The 16449-nt window shown below is 25.8% G+C and overlaps 1 protein-coding gene across 1 annotated transcript; it reads right to left on the bottom strand.

Moving 5' to 3' along the window:
- Positions 1 to 1600: 1600 nt before the first annotated feature.
- Positions 1601 to 10940, bottom strand: LOC142238815 (gustatory receptor for sugar taste 43a-like). Its single transcript, XM_075310535.1, has 10 exons — positions 10735 to 10940; positions 10524 to 10578; positions 10328 to 10460; positions 10152 to 10248; positions 4348 to 4413; positions 4024 to 4284; positions 3701 to 3779; positions 3376 to 3637; positions 1776 to 1871; positions 1601 to 1719 (listed from the first exon to the last, which is right to left on the bottom strand). The coding sequence occupies exons 1-10, from the start codon at positions 10886 to 10888 to the stop codon at positions 1657 to 1659; spliced, it is 1266 nt and encodes a 421-aa protein (XP_075166650.1). The 5' UTR covers positions 10889 to 10940; the 3' UTR covers positions 1601 to 1656.
- Positions 10941 to 16449: the final 5509 nt, after the last annotated feature.

The raw sequence follows: 16449 nt of genomic DNA on the forward strand, positions 1-16449 counted from the left end.
ATTTGACAAAAATGTTAAAATGATATTTTGACAAAATTTCTTATAAAATTTAAATTTTTACAATATTTTCTACAAGAATAAAATTTTGACATTTGACAAAATTTCCTATAGAAATAAAATTTTCACAAAATTTCCAATAGAAATAAAATTTTGAAAACATTTTCTAGAGAAATAAAATCTTGACAAAATTTTCTAAAGAAATAAAATGTTGACAAAAATTTCTATAGAAATAAAATTTTGACAAAAATTTTTGTAGAAATAAAATTTTGAAAAAATTTTCTATAGAAATAAAATTTTTGATTTTTGACAAAATTTACTATAGAAATAAAATTAAATAAAATTTTCTATAGAAATAAAATTTTAATAAAATTTTCTATAGAAATAAAATTTTCTATAGAAATAAAATTTTGACAACATTGTCTATGGAAATAAAATGTTGACAAAATTTTTAATAGAAATAAAATGTTGACAAAATTTTCTATAGAAATTAAATTTTGACAAAATTTTCTATAGATATAAAATTTTAATAAAATTTTCTATAGAAATAAAATTTTGACAAAATTTTCTATAGAAATAAAATTTTGACAAAAATTTTTTATAGAAATAAAATGTTGACAAAATAAAATTTTCACAAAAATTCCTATAGAAATAAAATTTTGACAAAATTTTCTAGAGAAATAATACTTTGACAAAATTTTCTAGAGAAATAAAATTTTGACAAAATTTTCTAGATAAATAAAATTTTGACAAAATTTTCTAGAGAAATAAAATTTTGACAAAATTTTCTAAGAAATAAAATTTTGACAAAAATTTTTATAGAAATAAAATTTTGAAAAAATTTTCTATAGAAATAAAATTTTGACAAAATTTTCTATAGAAATTAAATTTTGACAAAATTTTCTATAGAAATAAAATTTTAATAAAATTTTCTACAGAAATAAAATTTTAATAAAATTTTCTATAGGAATAAAATTTTGACAACATTTTCTATGGAAATAAAGTTTTCTACAGAAATAAAATTTTAATACAATTTTTTATAGAAATAAAATTTAGACAACATTTTCTATGGAAATAAAATTTTCTATAGAAATAAAATTTTAATACAATTTTCTATAGAAATAAAATTTAGACAACATTTTCTATGGAAATAAAATTTTCTATAGAAATAAAATTTTGACAAAATTTTCTATAGAAATTAAATTTTGACAAAATTTTCTAAAGAAACAAATTTTTTTTAATAACATTTTCTATAGAAATAAAATTTTAATAGAATTTTCTATAGAAATAAAATTTTGACAAAAATTCTTATAGAAAAAAATTTTTGACAAAATTTTTTATAGAAATAAAATTTTGATCAAGTTTTCTATAGAAATAAGATTTTGACAAAATTTTATATAGAAATAAAATTTTGACAAAATTTGCTATTGAAATAAGATTTGACAAAATGTCCTTTAGAACTGAAATTCTGGCAAAATTTCCTATAAAATTTAAATTTTTACAATTTTTTCTATAGAAAATATGAAAATGGTTCATATTTTCTATAGAATATGAAAATTGTTCATATTTTCCAAAAATGGGGGAAGTTTGAAATTTAGTACATAAGATTTTCTGTGTATATATACAAAATAATCACATTATATAGATTTATCTATCCATTTACCCATTAGTTTTTTGAAATTGAATTAAAATAACTAAATACGTCGCTATACCGGAAAAAATCTGAAATGAGGAAGTAGATAGTATTAGTATAAAAAAAAGTATAACATATTTCTTACTGAAGCGAGAATACCACGATCGACCATAAACCTGCATAAACCACAAGCTGAGAATCTTGGTTCAAATACTAGAAGTTGTTGCCAGAATTTCTTGACCTGTAAATATACAAATACGATTAGAAAATTAGTTGCCATTATAATAGTTAATAATTTGGAACATGTCGGTTTGAGGTCTACAAAACCTCAAATCGACATGTTCCAAAAAAAAAAAATTACCAAAATTTCAAGAAAATTTTACCACAAATCTTCCAAATTAAAAAACCAAATCTTTTTTATCAACTTATCATTTTCGAATGAATGGCTGATCTCTCCTATTAGGTGTATAAATATCACTTGTAAATGAGTCGAATTTTTTTTTTCTCAAAATTTTGTTAAAATTTTACTTCTATAACATAGAAAATTTTGTCAAAACGTCATTTCTATAGATTTTTTTTTTTTCAAAATTTTATTTTTCAAGAAAATTTTGTCAAAATTTTATTTCTATAAAAAATTTTGTCAAAATTTTATTTCTATAAAAAATTTTGTCAAAATTTTATTTCTATAGAAAATTTTGTCAAAATTTTATTTCTATAGAAAATTTTGTCAAAATTTTATTTCTATAGAAAATTTTGTCAAAATTTTATTTCTATAGAAAATTTCGTCAAAATTTTATTTCTATAGAAAATTTTGTCAAAATATTATTTCTATGGAAAATTTTGTCAAAATTTTGTTTCTATAGAAAATTTTGTCAAAATTTTATATCTATAGAAAATTTTGTTAAAATTTTATATCTATAGAAATTTTTGTTAAAATTTTAACTCTATAGAAACTTGTGTCAAAATTTTATTTCTATAGAAAATGTTGTCAACATTTTATTTCTATAAAAAATTTTGTTACAATTTAATTACTATAAAAAATTTTGTCACAATTTCATTTCTATAAAAAATTTTGTCAAAATTTTATTTCTATAAAAAATTTTGTTAAAATTTTATATCTATAAAAATTTTTGTTAAAATTTTATATCTATAAAAAATTTTGTTAAAATTTTATATCTATAGAAAATTTTGTTAAAATTTTAACTCTATAGAAAATGTTGTCAAAATTGTATTTCTATAAAAAATTTGTCAAAATTTTATTTCTACAGAAAACGTTGTCATAATTTTATTTCTATAAAAAATGTTGTCAAAATTTTATTTCTATAGAAAATTTTGTCAAACTGTTATTTCTATAGAAAATTTTGCCAATTTTTTTTCTATAGAAAATTTTGTCAAAATTTTAATTTTATAGAAAATTTTGTCAAAATTTTATTTCTATAGAAAATTTTGTCAAAATTTTATTTCTATAGAAAATTTTGTCAAAATTTTATTTCTATAGAAAATTTTGTCAAAATTTTATTTCTATAGAAAATTTTGTCAAAATGTTATTTCTATAGAAAATTTTGTTAAAATTTTAACTCTATAGAAAATTGTGTCAAAAGTTTATTTCTATAAAAAAATTTGTCAATTTATTTTTCTATAGAAAATTTTTCCAAAATTTTATTTTTTATAGAAAAAAATTTTGATTTCAACGAAAATAATTAATTGGTATTAAAAAATTCTTAGAACAGTTTATACGTACTTACCTCTTCTGCCAATATAGAATCATGAATAGAACGTTCAATTTCACAAATTATATGAATAGTTGTAACGGATTCCATTTGAAGACGATGGCAGGGTTCTACAACTGCTATTAAACGTGAGCCATGGAAAATTAGCCACAGAATTTGCAGCCAAATAAAGCCATTATCATTGTTGGTAAATATCTCAATTAGAAGAAAATAAGCTGTGGCCAATAAATGAAGAAAGCAGGACACAAGTATGAATAATATTGTCATGCCATAGTAACTGTGATTAAACGAGAGCGAAATTATTGTAAAAAAAAAATAATATTTTAAATTTATATCATACCTTGCGGATAATCTTACACATTTCCCTAGAGATTCATGGCACTCAGCTAGGAGTTTCAAAAGCAAAGCTTTAGTTTTGCCTTAAAAATAACGTTTGTCCATAATTGTTTGGGGGATCATGGGAAAAAACAAAAAATCATTATTATACAAAAATTAAATACATACATATTTTTTTATTCAGAAAGGAATCAAGAAAATGGCTTAAAGAAGATTTTATTTTTTTTAAGAAGATTTAATTTTTTAAAAAAATGAAAATTTCCAATCAAAGCCACAATTAAAAAAATTGTTTTCAATTTGTTTAAGAAATCGAGAGGATATACATACCATTTATTTTATAACATTCCGAAGCCAACGATGAACCCAGGACGATATTCGTTGCATTCGTTTGTACAGCGGTAACCTTTATTTTGTTTATAACCTGAGAATAATTTAAACGATCAGTAGCCAAAAACGATGATCGTAATAATCGATTTAGACCTTGGAAACGTTTACGTAGACCCAAAATTGTATTAGCAAATGATATGTGCGATACCGTTAGTACCACATATAAACCATAGAAGGGGAAGTACCATCTGATATTCACATCTAAAATATCAATTATGGATAAAATTTCTGTTTTCATTACAATTAATAGGATTTTATTAATACCGGTATCATCGTTGGCTTTAATTTTCATTGTAGATGCAACTCTTAGCCATGTTCCAATATCAAGAGCTAAAAAATATAAAAAATATAAAATCACATGAATTTTATTTTATTAGTTTAGAGTTAAAAATAAGTATAAAACATTATCAAAGGCAGAACTGATATCCAGATATATAATTTTATGTTACAAGTCCTAAAAATGCTACCAAGATGAGCAACAAAACAAATAATAATAATAACAAGTATATACGGCCGTAAGTTCGGCCAGGCCGAAGCTTATGTACCCTCCATCATGGATTGCGTAGAAACTTCATCTAAACACTGTCATCCACAATCGAATTACTTAAGTTGCGGTAACGCTTGCCGATGCCAAGGTATCTTAAAACCTCCTAACACCACCTTCTAAATTGTATGTAAGTCCATACGTGGTATATATTAAATCAAAAAAGATCGATCCAATACGTATAAAATTCAGTTTGACAAAGTAGACATAACATTTTGACAAAATTTTCTACAGAAATAAAATTTTAACAAAATTTTCTATAGAAATAAAATTTTCACAAAATTTTCTACAGAAATAAAATTTTTGACAAAATTTTCTATAAAAATAAACTTTTGAAAAAAAAAATATTGTATAGAAATAAAATCTTGGTAGATTATTTTTGGCTCGAGTGGCAACCATGATTATGAACCGAATGAAATTTGAACAAAATTTTCTATAGATATAAAATTTTGAAAATCTTTCTCAAAATTTTGACAAAATTTTCTATAGAAATAAAATTTTGGTTGATTATTTTTGGCTCTAGTGGCAACCATGATTATGAACCGATATGGACCAATTTTTGTGTGATTGGACCAATTTTGGTATGGTTATTAGCGACCATATACTAACACCACGTTCCTAATTTGAACCGGATCGGATGAATTTTGCTCCTCCAAGAGGCTCCGGAGGTCAAATCTGGAGAACGTTTTATATGGGGGCTATATATAATTATGGACCGATATGGACCAATTCAGGCACGGTTGTTAAAGATCATATACTAACACCATGTTCAAAATTACAACCGGATTGGATGAAATTTGCTTCTCTTGGAGACTTCGCAAGCCAAATCTGGGGATCGGCTTATATGGGGGCTATATATAATTATGAACCGATGTGGACCAATTTTTGCATGGTTGTTAGAGACCATATAACAATATCATGTACCAAATTTCAGGCGGATCGGATGCAATTTGCTTCTCTTTGAAGCTCCGCAACCCAAATCTGGGGATCGGTTTATATGGGCGCTATATATAATTATGGACCGATGTGGACCAATTTTTGCACGGTTGTTAGAGACCATATACCAATACCATGTACCAAATTTCAGCCGGATCGGATGCAATTTGCTTCTCTTTGAGGCTCCGCAAGCCAAATCTGGGGATCGGTTTATATGGGGGCTATATATAATTTAGGACCGATGTGGACCAATTTTTGAATGATTGTTAGAGACCATATACCAACACCATGAACCAAATTTCAGCCGGATCGGATGAAATATGCTTCTCTTAGAGGCTCCATAAGCCAAATCTGGGGATCGGTTTATATGGGGGCTATATATAATTAAGGACCGATATGGACCAATTTTTGCATGGTTGTTAGAGACCATATAGCAACATCATGTACCAAATTTCAGCCGGATCGGATGAAATTTGCTTCTCTTTGAGGCTCCGCAAGCCAAATCTGGGGATCGGTTTATATGGGGGCTATATATAATTAACGACCGATGTGGACCAATTTTTGCATGATTGTTAGAGACCACATACCAACACCATGTACCAAATTTCAGCCGGATCGGATGAAATATGCTTCTCTTAGAGGCTCCACAAGCCAAATCTGGGGATCGGTTTATATGGGGGCTATATATAATTATGGACCGATGTGGACCAATTTTTGCATGATTTTTAGAGACCATATACCAACACCATATACCAAATTTCAGCCGGATCGGATGAAATATGGTTCTGTAAGAGGCTCCACAAGCCAAATCTGAGGGTCCCTTTATATGGGGGCTATACGTAAAAGTGGACCGATATGGCCCATTTTCAATACCATCCGACCTACATCGATAACAACTACTTGTGCCATGTTTCAAGTCGATAGCTTGTTTCGTTCGGAAGTTAGCGTGATTTCAACAGACGGACGGACGGACGGACGGACGGACATGCTTAGATCGACTCAGAATTTCACCACGACCCAGAATATATATACTTTATGGGGTCTTAGAGCAATATTTCGATGTGTTACAAACGGAATGACAAAGTTAATATACCCCCATCCTATGATGGAGGGTATAAAAATAACGTTAATTTTTCAATATTAGCAGAATTGATTTCTTTTTTTTAAGTTAACTACAAATATAAAACAACATCAAACAAATTCTGAGATAAAAGTTTTGTTAAAAGTCTTCAAAGTACCACAAAGGCCAAAAGATAAACATTTTAAAATGTAAAACAAATTTACAATTTCTCCTAAAAAATAAGGTTTATTTGAATGTTAACTACAATTATAAAACAAAGTAAAAGACACAACTGGAATTCAGAGATATTCTTTTTTTGTTACCAAAATGGCCAAAAAGGAGAAAAAAAATAAAAAAACTTTGAAAAAATAAATTTTTCAAAATTATAAGAATTTTAACTTTTGAAATGAAAGTTAGACACAAATATAAAACAACTTCGAAGACAGAAGTGCAGTTTAGAGATATTATTTTTTTTATAAGCCCTCAAAGTGCCACCGAAATGATCAAAAAGACAAAACCTTTAAAATGTATTTTTTTTTAATTTTGGATAATAAAGTTAATTTTTCAAAATTAGTAATCCCCAAAGTACCACCAAAATGGCCAAAAATGGCTGACGAGGCCAATACAACCCATTTTAGAGGCATGTCAATATGGTCCGGTCTTCATAGGATTTTAGTATTAGGCACACCATTTGGTAAATAGTATATTGAAATAAAATTTTGATAAAATTTTGCATAGAAATAAAATTTTGATACATTTTCCAAATAAATAAAATTTTGAGAAAATTTTCTATAGAAATAAACTTTTGAGAAATTTTCTTTAAAAATAAAATTTTGATGAAATTTTCCATAGAAAAAAAATTTTGACAAAATTTTCTATAGAAATAAAATATTCAATAGAAATAAAATTTTGACAAAATTTTCTATAGAAGTAAAATTTTTGAAAAATTTCTATAGAAATAAATTTGTGAGAAAATTTTGCATAGAAATAAAATTTTGAGAAAATTTTCTATAGAAATAATTTTTTGACAAAATTTTCTACAGAAATAAAATTTTAATAAAATTTTTCTTAGAATTAAAATTTTGAAAAAATTTTCCCTAGAAATAAAATTTTGAGAAAATTTTGCATAGAAATAAAATTTTAAGAAAATTTTCTATAGAAATAAAATTTTGGCAAAATTTTCTATAGAAATAAAATTTTAATAAAATTTTCTATAGAAATAACATTTTGAGAAAATTTTCTATAGAAATAAAATTTTAATAAAATTTTTCTTAGAAATAAAATTTTGAAAAAATTTTCTATAGAAATAAAATTTTGAAAAAATTTTCTATAGAAATAAAATTTTGAAAAAATTTTCTATAGAAATAAAATTTTGAAAAAATTTTGCATAGAAATAAAATATTGATAAAATTTTCTATAGAAATAAAATTTTGATAAAGTTTTCTATAGAAATAAAATTTTGACAAAATTTTCTATAGAAATAAAATTTTGATAAAATTTTCTACAGAAATAAAATTTTTATAAAATTTTTCTTAGAAATAAAATTTTGAAAAAATTTTCCATAGAAATAAAATTTTCATATAATTATCAATAGAAATAAAATTTTTGGCAAAAATTTCCACAGAAATAACATTTTGCCAAAATTTTCTATAAAAAAGAAAATTTTGCCAAAATTTTCTAAGAAATAAAATTTTGAGAAAATTTTGCATAGAAATAAAATTTTTGAGAAAATTTTCTAAGGAAATAAAATTTTTAAAAAATTTTCCCTAAAAATAAAATTTTGATATAATTATCAATAGAAATAACATTTTTGGCAAACTTTTCCACAGAAATAACATTTTGCCAAAATTTTCTATAAAAAATAAAATTTTGGCAAAATTTTCTATAGAAATACATTTTTGACAAAATTTTCCATAAATAAACAACGAAGATTTTTTGGTTGTTTGTTTTCTCTAATGCATCGGCAGAAAATTTCAATTATTCAAAATAGTGTCTTTAATTATGTATGTTACTTAAAAAAAAAATGATCCCTTTTCTATTACAAAAGAGTTTTCTGCTATAGTAAAATCAAAAGGTGAAAAGTCGTTCTAAGAATTTAGTCGGGCGTAACTGCCCTTAATGGTCTTAAATTAGAGGGAATTTCATATAGATTGAGAATATCGAACATTTTTCTCTTCCGGCTTTGTGTATTTCTTTTAATTTAGCAAATAGTTTTTGTGCTATTCTTCCATTCCACCGCTTTTTCGTAGCAGGGTTGCCAAGCGCAATGCAGCTTAAACAACAGTTGCTAGAGTTACGTTTTTTCGTAGACAACGTTAACGATGCGATTATCATGAAGAAATATAGAATTACACTACTGCTGTTCGCTAGAAGGGGTTTGTGATATACTCTGGTGAATCACTTTGTTTAACGGCTTTCTTGTAGCGTAGACGAGAGCCCAATATAAAATGTAACCTTTCTACTATTACAGGGATGTTTCAGTATATAAAAAAAAAAACGATATGGCATGTATGATTGCTTGCCAAAATGATCAGCTGATATTTTATATTTACAGTCTGCTGAATAGCGCGGCAAGTGTATTTTTTTATTTTGTTTTCGACGAGATACTTTTGTGAAACTTATTAACAATTGAAATTACCTTGTTTCTAACTGGATGGCAGTCAGTTCCGTAGTATATATGAAGCATCAAATGTAGAAATAGTACCAAGTGACAAGAGATACGGTAAGAGCCAAGATAATGGTCTGTACTTGTAAGTAAACAAATGGAAATTAGGTGTATTACCCAGAAAAATGGAAGTACTCCCTATGTCATTATTTTTAATGCACATCCAAAAAAATTCTTGAGAAATGGGCTTAATTTTCACTTCACAAGAAGTTCATATGAGGTGATATATACAAATCCATCGTGTTATGCAGTGGTCGCAATAAATTTACAATTTTAATTTTCTGTGTATAACCATAGTAAGGGAGCCACCGTAGTACAATGGTTAACATGCCCGCTTGCATACACAAGGTCGTGGGTTCGATTCCTGCTTCGACCTAACATCAAAAAGTTTTTCAGCGATGGGATAATTCCACCTCAGTAATACTGCTGACATTACTGATTGTTTCAAAGCTTCTTTAAGTGGTTTCACTGCTATGTGGAACGCCGTTCGGATGGTTAAAAAAAATGACTTCCGCCCTATGACAAGCTCATGTAAAATTCTTTGCTTTCCAACCAATTTTGCATTTCCGGATCCAAAAAGAAAGAATTTCATTAATTTTTTGGCTACGTCTTGCTTTTGTTGGATAGCTGCATGGGAGGTCTGGCCCTAAGAATCTGAAACACTATCTGATATGGCTCGGGTTCAACAAAATCCACGAAACTTAGAGCTTGCAAAAGTCAATCAAATTAATTTTACATCTCAAGTGATGGTTTAGGGAGTTTTGTGCTAGAAAATATTTTGGAAGTTACTTTGGGACTTTCAGATATAATTGGAAATATTATTGATTCCGTAAATTAGTTTTGATTTAATTAACAATACTCACCCAAAAGAACTGTGATGAATAACATGGGTAACGATAGCAAAATAATGACTTTCCAACGAGCTTGTTTTGTGGTCTTCAATCCAATAATTTCATCGACCTTTTTAAAAATAATATATGTATAATTTATGCTACACAAATTCAATATTTTTTTCAGTGTATAAAATTATGATACCAACTTTATGTAAACGAGTATTCAGTTCCTTTGTTTTATTCAAACCAAAAATGCCACTCAGTGTGCCTGTAAGGGTTGCAAATACGACCACTGAAACATCTAAAGCTGTAACCACTTTTGAAGTAGCCGATTTCATTCTGTAAATGGTATGACTATATAGGAACTTCGGTATATTTAAGTTTATTTTGAATAGCTCATACCTAATAGGTATTTTGGAATTTGCATCATGCAACAAACCATGATATGTTAGGAAAACTGGAAAAATAGTTTAAAGAATTTTATCCTTAAAATTGTTTAATGTCCCATAGTTTTGGTTTCTTAGAAATTCTTAACTTATTTTCGTTTTTATTTTGTAGTAACATAAACAAACTAAAATAATACAAAAATAATTTCAAATTTTTTTCTTCTTACCCATTGTCAAAATTACCGATGATGAGTAAACTATAAAGGATAAACTTTTTTCAATGATAAAAACTCCTTTCGAATTTTTCTGCACTGAAAACGGAGCCAATGTGAAAATCTTACCAACAAAAAATACACTGGAAGATGATTGCGAGATTTCCATTCTTTGCGAAAAGTTAAAATTTTGTTTAAGTATCTTAGTCAGATGGTCCCTTCTCTTAAACGTCTATAATAATTCTGTGTAGTATTTTCGCATGAGTTTGTATTTTTAATAAAATATTTTTGCGTTGTTCAAAAAAAAAGTCCTTTGGTTTTGACAAACAATTTTTGCATGCAAGTGAGAACCATACGCTTGATAACATATTTATAATAGGGGAAGGAACCCTATTATAAATATTATAGCCTATTTAACTTTATTTTAGTTCATGAAAATTAGTTGATTTTAGTTCAATTTTGCCAAATATTAGAAAAATTTTCTTATTATTTTTTTTTTACTTTAATGATGTTAACTAGAATCATTTTGACAAAATTTTCTACAGAAATTTTGAAAAATACAATTTTGACCAAAATTTCTATAAAAATAAAATTTTGACAAAAATTTCTATAGAAATAACATTTTGACAAAATTTTCTATAGAAATAAAATTTTGACAAAATTTTCTATAGAAATAAAATTTCGACAAAATTTTCTATAGAAATAAAATTTGGACAAAATTTTCTTTGGAAATAAAATTTTGACAAAATTTTCTATAGAAATAAAATTTTGACAAAAATTTCTATAGAAATAAAATTTTGACAAAATTTTCTTTAGAAGTAAAATTTTGACAAAATTTTCTATAGAAATAAAATATTGACAAAATTTTCTATAGAAATAAAATTTTAAGAAAATTTTCTATGGAAATAAAATTTTTAGAAAATTTTCTATAGAAATAAAATTTTGACAAAATTTTCTATAGAAATAAAATATTGACAAAATTTTCTATAGAAATAAAATATTGACAAAATTTTCTATAGAAATAAAATTTTAAGAAAATTTTCTATGGAAATAAAATTTTTAGAAAATTTTCTATAGAAATAAAATTTTGACAAAATTTTCTATAGAAATAAAATTTCGATAAAATGTTCTATAGAAATAAAATTTTGATAAAATTTTCTATAGAAATAAAATTTTGACAAAATTTTCTATAGAAATAAAATTTAGATAAAATTTTCTATAGAAATAAAATTTTGACAAAATTTTCTATAGAAAAAAACAATTTGACAAAATTTTCTATAGAAATAAAATTTTGACAAAATTTTCTATAGAAATAAAATATTGACAAAATTTTCTACAGAAATAAAATATTGACAAAATTTTCTATAGAAATAAAATTTTAAGAAAATTTTCTATGGAAATAAAATTTTTAGAAAATTTTCTATAGAAATAATATTTTGACAAAATTTTCTATAGAAATAAAATTTTGACAAAATTTTCTATAGAAACAAAATTTTAAGAAAATTTTCTATAGAAATAAAATTTTGACAAAATTTTCTATAGAAATAAAATTTTGATAAAATTTTCTATAGAAATAATATTTTGACAAAATTTTCTATAGAAATAAAATTTGGCTTAAAACCATACATTGACTAAACTACAAGAGTAGCTTAACCAACAGAGGAAAAGAATGTTTGTCAAATTTATTTGGGCAAAGCCCTATAGACTGCAAGATGGTTGGATGGACGCACGTTTCGGAATTACCACATTCCTCATCAGCATCCTCTACTTGCAGCAAAACTATCAACCAATTATCAGAATAAATTCAGGCAGTTTATTAAACCCAACAAAAACCACACTTGAACCCTCCGAAAAAAGGTTTTACATTGATAGCCGGCTTATGCCGAAATAAACTCGAAACAAACATATCTCTTTTCCTATGCCACTGTCAAATCATCGATTTGAATTCACATGGCTGGGTTTATTTTGAGCGTGCCTCCTCTTCTTTTTCCATTTGTTTTGTTTTGTTATTGTTGGTTTTGTTCTTTAAGCATTGTTGTTGTTTTTTTATTTCAGCTTAAAACCATACATTGACTAAACTACAAGAGTAGCTTAACCAACAGAGGAAAAGAATGTTTGTCAAATTTATTTGGGCAAAGCCCTATAGACTGCAAGATGGTTGGGTGGACGCACGTTTCGGAATTACCACATTCCTCATCAGCATCCTCTACTTGCAGCAAAACTATCAACCAATTATCAGAATAAATTCAGGCAGTTTATTAAACCCAACAAAAACCACACTTGAACCCTCCGAAAAAAGGTTTTACATTGATAGCCGGCTTATGCCGAAATAAACTCGAAACAAACATATCTCTTTTCCTATGCCACTGTCAAATCATCGATTTGAATTCACATGGCTGGGTTTATTTTGAGCGTGCCTCCTCTTCTTTTTCCATTTGTTTTGTTTTGTTATTGTTGGTTTTGTTCTTTAAGCATTGTTGTTGTTTTTTTATTTCAGCTTAAAACCATACATTGACTAAACTACAAGAGTAGCTTAACCAACAGAGGAAAAGAATGTTTGTCAAATTTATTTGGGCAAAGCCCTATAGACTGCAAGATGGTTGGATGGACGCACGTTTCGGAATTACCACATTCCTCATCAGCATCCTCTATAGGGCTTTGCCCAAATAAATTTGACAAACATTCTTTTCCTCTGTTGGTTAAGCTACTCTTGTAGTTTAGTCAATGTATGGTTTTAAGCTGAAATAAAAAAACAACAACAATGCTTAAAGAACAAAACCAACAATAACAAAACAAAACAAATGGAAATAAAATTTTGACAAAATTTTCTTTAGAAGTAAAATGTTTAGAAAATTTTCTATAGAAATACAATTTCGATAAAATTTTCTATAGAAAAAAAATTTTGACAAAATTTTCTATAGAAAAAAAATTTTGACAAAATTTTCTATAGAAATAAAATTTTGACAAAATTTTCTATAGAAACAAAATTTTCTATAGAAATAAAATTTTCTTAGTTTTTGTTTACTTTGGTGATGTGAACTAGAATCATTTTGACAAAATTTCTATAGAAATACAATTTTGACAAAATTTTCTATAGAAATAAAATTTTGACAAAATTTTCGTTAGAAGTAAAATTTTGACAAAATTTTCTATAGAAGTAAAATTTTGACAAAATTTTCTATAGAAATAAAATTTCGATAAAATGTTCTATAGAAATAAATTTTTGACAAAATTTTATTTCTATAGAAAATTCTTTGGAAATAAAATTTTGACAAAATTTTCCATAGAAATAAAATTTCGATAAAATGTTCTATAGAAATAAAATTTTGACAAAATTTTCTATAGAAATAAAATTTTGACAAAATATTCTTTGGAAATAAAATTTTGATAAAATTTTCTATAGAGATAAAATTTTGACAATCTCCAAATTTGGGTAGATTATTTTAGGCTTAAGTGGCGATAGTGGTTAGAATGCATTAAAACTCATAAAAAATTGTAAAAATTATTTTTTTGGCAAAATATCGCAACATTTTTAATTCACATCCAAAGCATTCTTTAGAAAGCAACTTCAGGGCAACGGCTGTTGAAATGGTGGATATCCGTCCTATAACAAGCCCATGTTAAATGTATCGCTTCTGTGCCAATTTTGCACCATTTCCGGATTCAAAAGAAAAATTTTCACAACATTTTTGGTGACGCTTTTTTTTCCTGGGTTTTTACTAATTGCAGATTGATACAATTAAATTAATACTTTTTGCAAAAATGAAGACAATTTATTATTAATAATTTAATTTATTAATAATAAGACGAAATTTTCAGTAGCAAGTGGTTTCACTTTTTTTAAGTGGAACTTTGCTAAAACATCGCAAAAATAGAATCAAAATTTGATAAATCAGATTTGTATTTTAATTTTATTATGATAGAGCCTAGAAAAAAAAATTTGGAAGGCCAACTCAACAATTTCTTCCATTCAAAAAAGCTACATCTTTGGCTCTGAATCAATAATAAAATCTTTAAAGCAAGGACAAAATCTTTGGATTTAAATAAACTTTTTGTTTGAGTGTACCTTTAAGTTATTCAAAATGCAAGGGGATTTATTTGATTAATGCCACACAGTTTACTTCCTTATATATTTTGTTTGTCATATTCAGTTCTAACATATCATTTAAGTGTGCATAATTATCCTTGTGGCGGCTTTGACTGTCATTTTCTAAACAATTATCAACTAAGCTAAAATATAGTATTTAACGTATCACTTCACATGCATTGTAATTGGGATTTCAAATGTTTGTCTAGAATGAAGTGTTGAATTTAGTTGTTTTTTAATAAAGTTACAACGCAATAACTTTATTAAAAAAAATTAAATTCACGATATATAACTTAAATTTATTAAATTAAATTTAAATTTATCATGAATAAATAGATGATAAGTACAAACATCTCAGCAAAACCAGCGTCGCCAAAAAAGTAGTGAAAATTTTCTGTTTGGATCCGGAAGTGGTGCAAAATTGGTACAGAAGCGTGAAATTAACATCGGCTTATCATAGGACGGACATGCAACAGTCGTTGCACTGGATTTGCAACACTTCCTAACGTGTGATTCGAATTCATTGTTTTGGATGTGAATTAAAAACTTTTGCAATATTTTGCCAAATTTTTATAGTTTTTTTTATGATTTTTAATGCATTCTAACGCTTTTTTTGCAAATCGCAATTCTTCTGGATTGGATTTAGAAATTTTTTCTGCAAAATTTTAATAATTTCTACCATTTTATTAATACTTACTCTTTTTTTAACCCATTTGAAACAAAAAAAGTTAAAATTACCCATTAAAAGTATGAAAAATGCGTGGTATAAAAAATTGAATTAAAAGAACTTCCTGTGTAGTTAACAGGACATTTTTGGAAGTGCTTCTAAAATTTTTTTGCTGGGATGTATCATGAGCATTATTCTATTTTAGGAAACGTCAGATACGTCGATAATGTCTGCCTATTTCGACTTAAAATTGTATTTAAAAAAAAATAAAATGGTATTAATTGCAACACAAAGTCATACCCGTCATTTAGAACCGGTTGTTGAAATTCATATTTTCGGTGGGCCGGAAGAACTGGCTTTTCAAAGCCTCGGATTTTTCGATTTCAATGTAAATTTTGTCTTCAATCATGAAATTAATTGATCCAACTAATTTTTTTTACTTGAAATTTCTTCAATCACAGAAATGATAGTATCAATTACCAACGTCAATTAAAAAAAAAAAATAAATGATCCAATTAAAAATTTAATTGATACGATTAATTTCTGTGATCGATTTTTGTTTCAAAAAATTTATTGAACCAATCAAATTTTTAATTGAATTTTTTTAGAATTCAATTAAAATTGTAATTGGAAAAATATTGGTTATTTTAGTTCGTTACAATTTTCTTCAATTCGATAAAATGTAGAAACATTTTTTAACAAAATATTTTAGTTGAAATGTTCTCAAATAAACCTATATTTGTTTTCATGGTTGATACACTTTTTTTTGGGCGCAGATGAATTAAAAAACATTGTTTACATATTTTAATAAATTATTGTTTTGGTTGCATTTTATGACAATAAAATTTGATTTTCTCTAAACGTCAACCAATGGTCTAATAAGTTAAAATTACTTCATGATTCCAAGATTCAGATATAAACTGTATTCACTTGCATTAGTTTCTACTTTGTTAAGTGTATAATTTCATAAAAAATA

The sequence above is a fragment of the Haematobia irritans genome, chromosome 5, assembly GCF_050003625.1.
Source record: "Haematobia irritans isolate KBUSLIRL chromosome 5, ASM5000362v1, whole genome shotgun sequence".
Taxonomy (NCBI): domain Eukaryota; kingdom Metazoa; phylum Arthropoda; class Insecta; order Diptera; family Muscidae; genus Haematobia; species Haematobia irritans.

Coding starts and splice junctions, on each gene's coding strand:
- LOC142238815 (XM_075310535.1), bottom strand. CDS start 10,888: ATGGAAATCTCGCAATCATCTTCCAGTGTATTTTTTGTTGGTAAGATT. Junction 4,414..10,151: donor ATTCATCACAGTTCTTTTGG/GTGAGTATTGTT, acceptor TATATTTTTTAG/CTCTTGATATTGGAACATGG. Junction 3,638..3,700: donor TGTGTAAGATTATCCGCAAG/GTATGATATAAA, acceptor GTTTAATCACAG/TTACTATGGCATGACAATAT.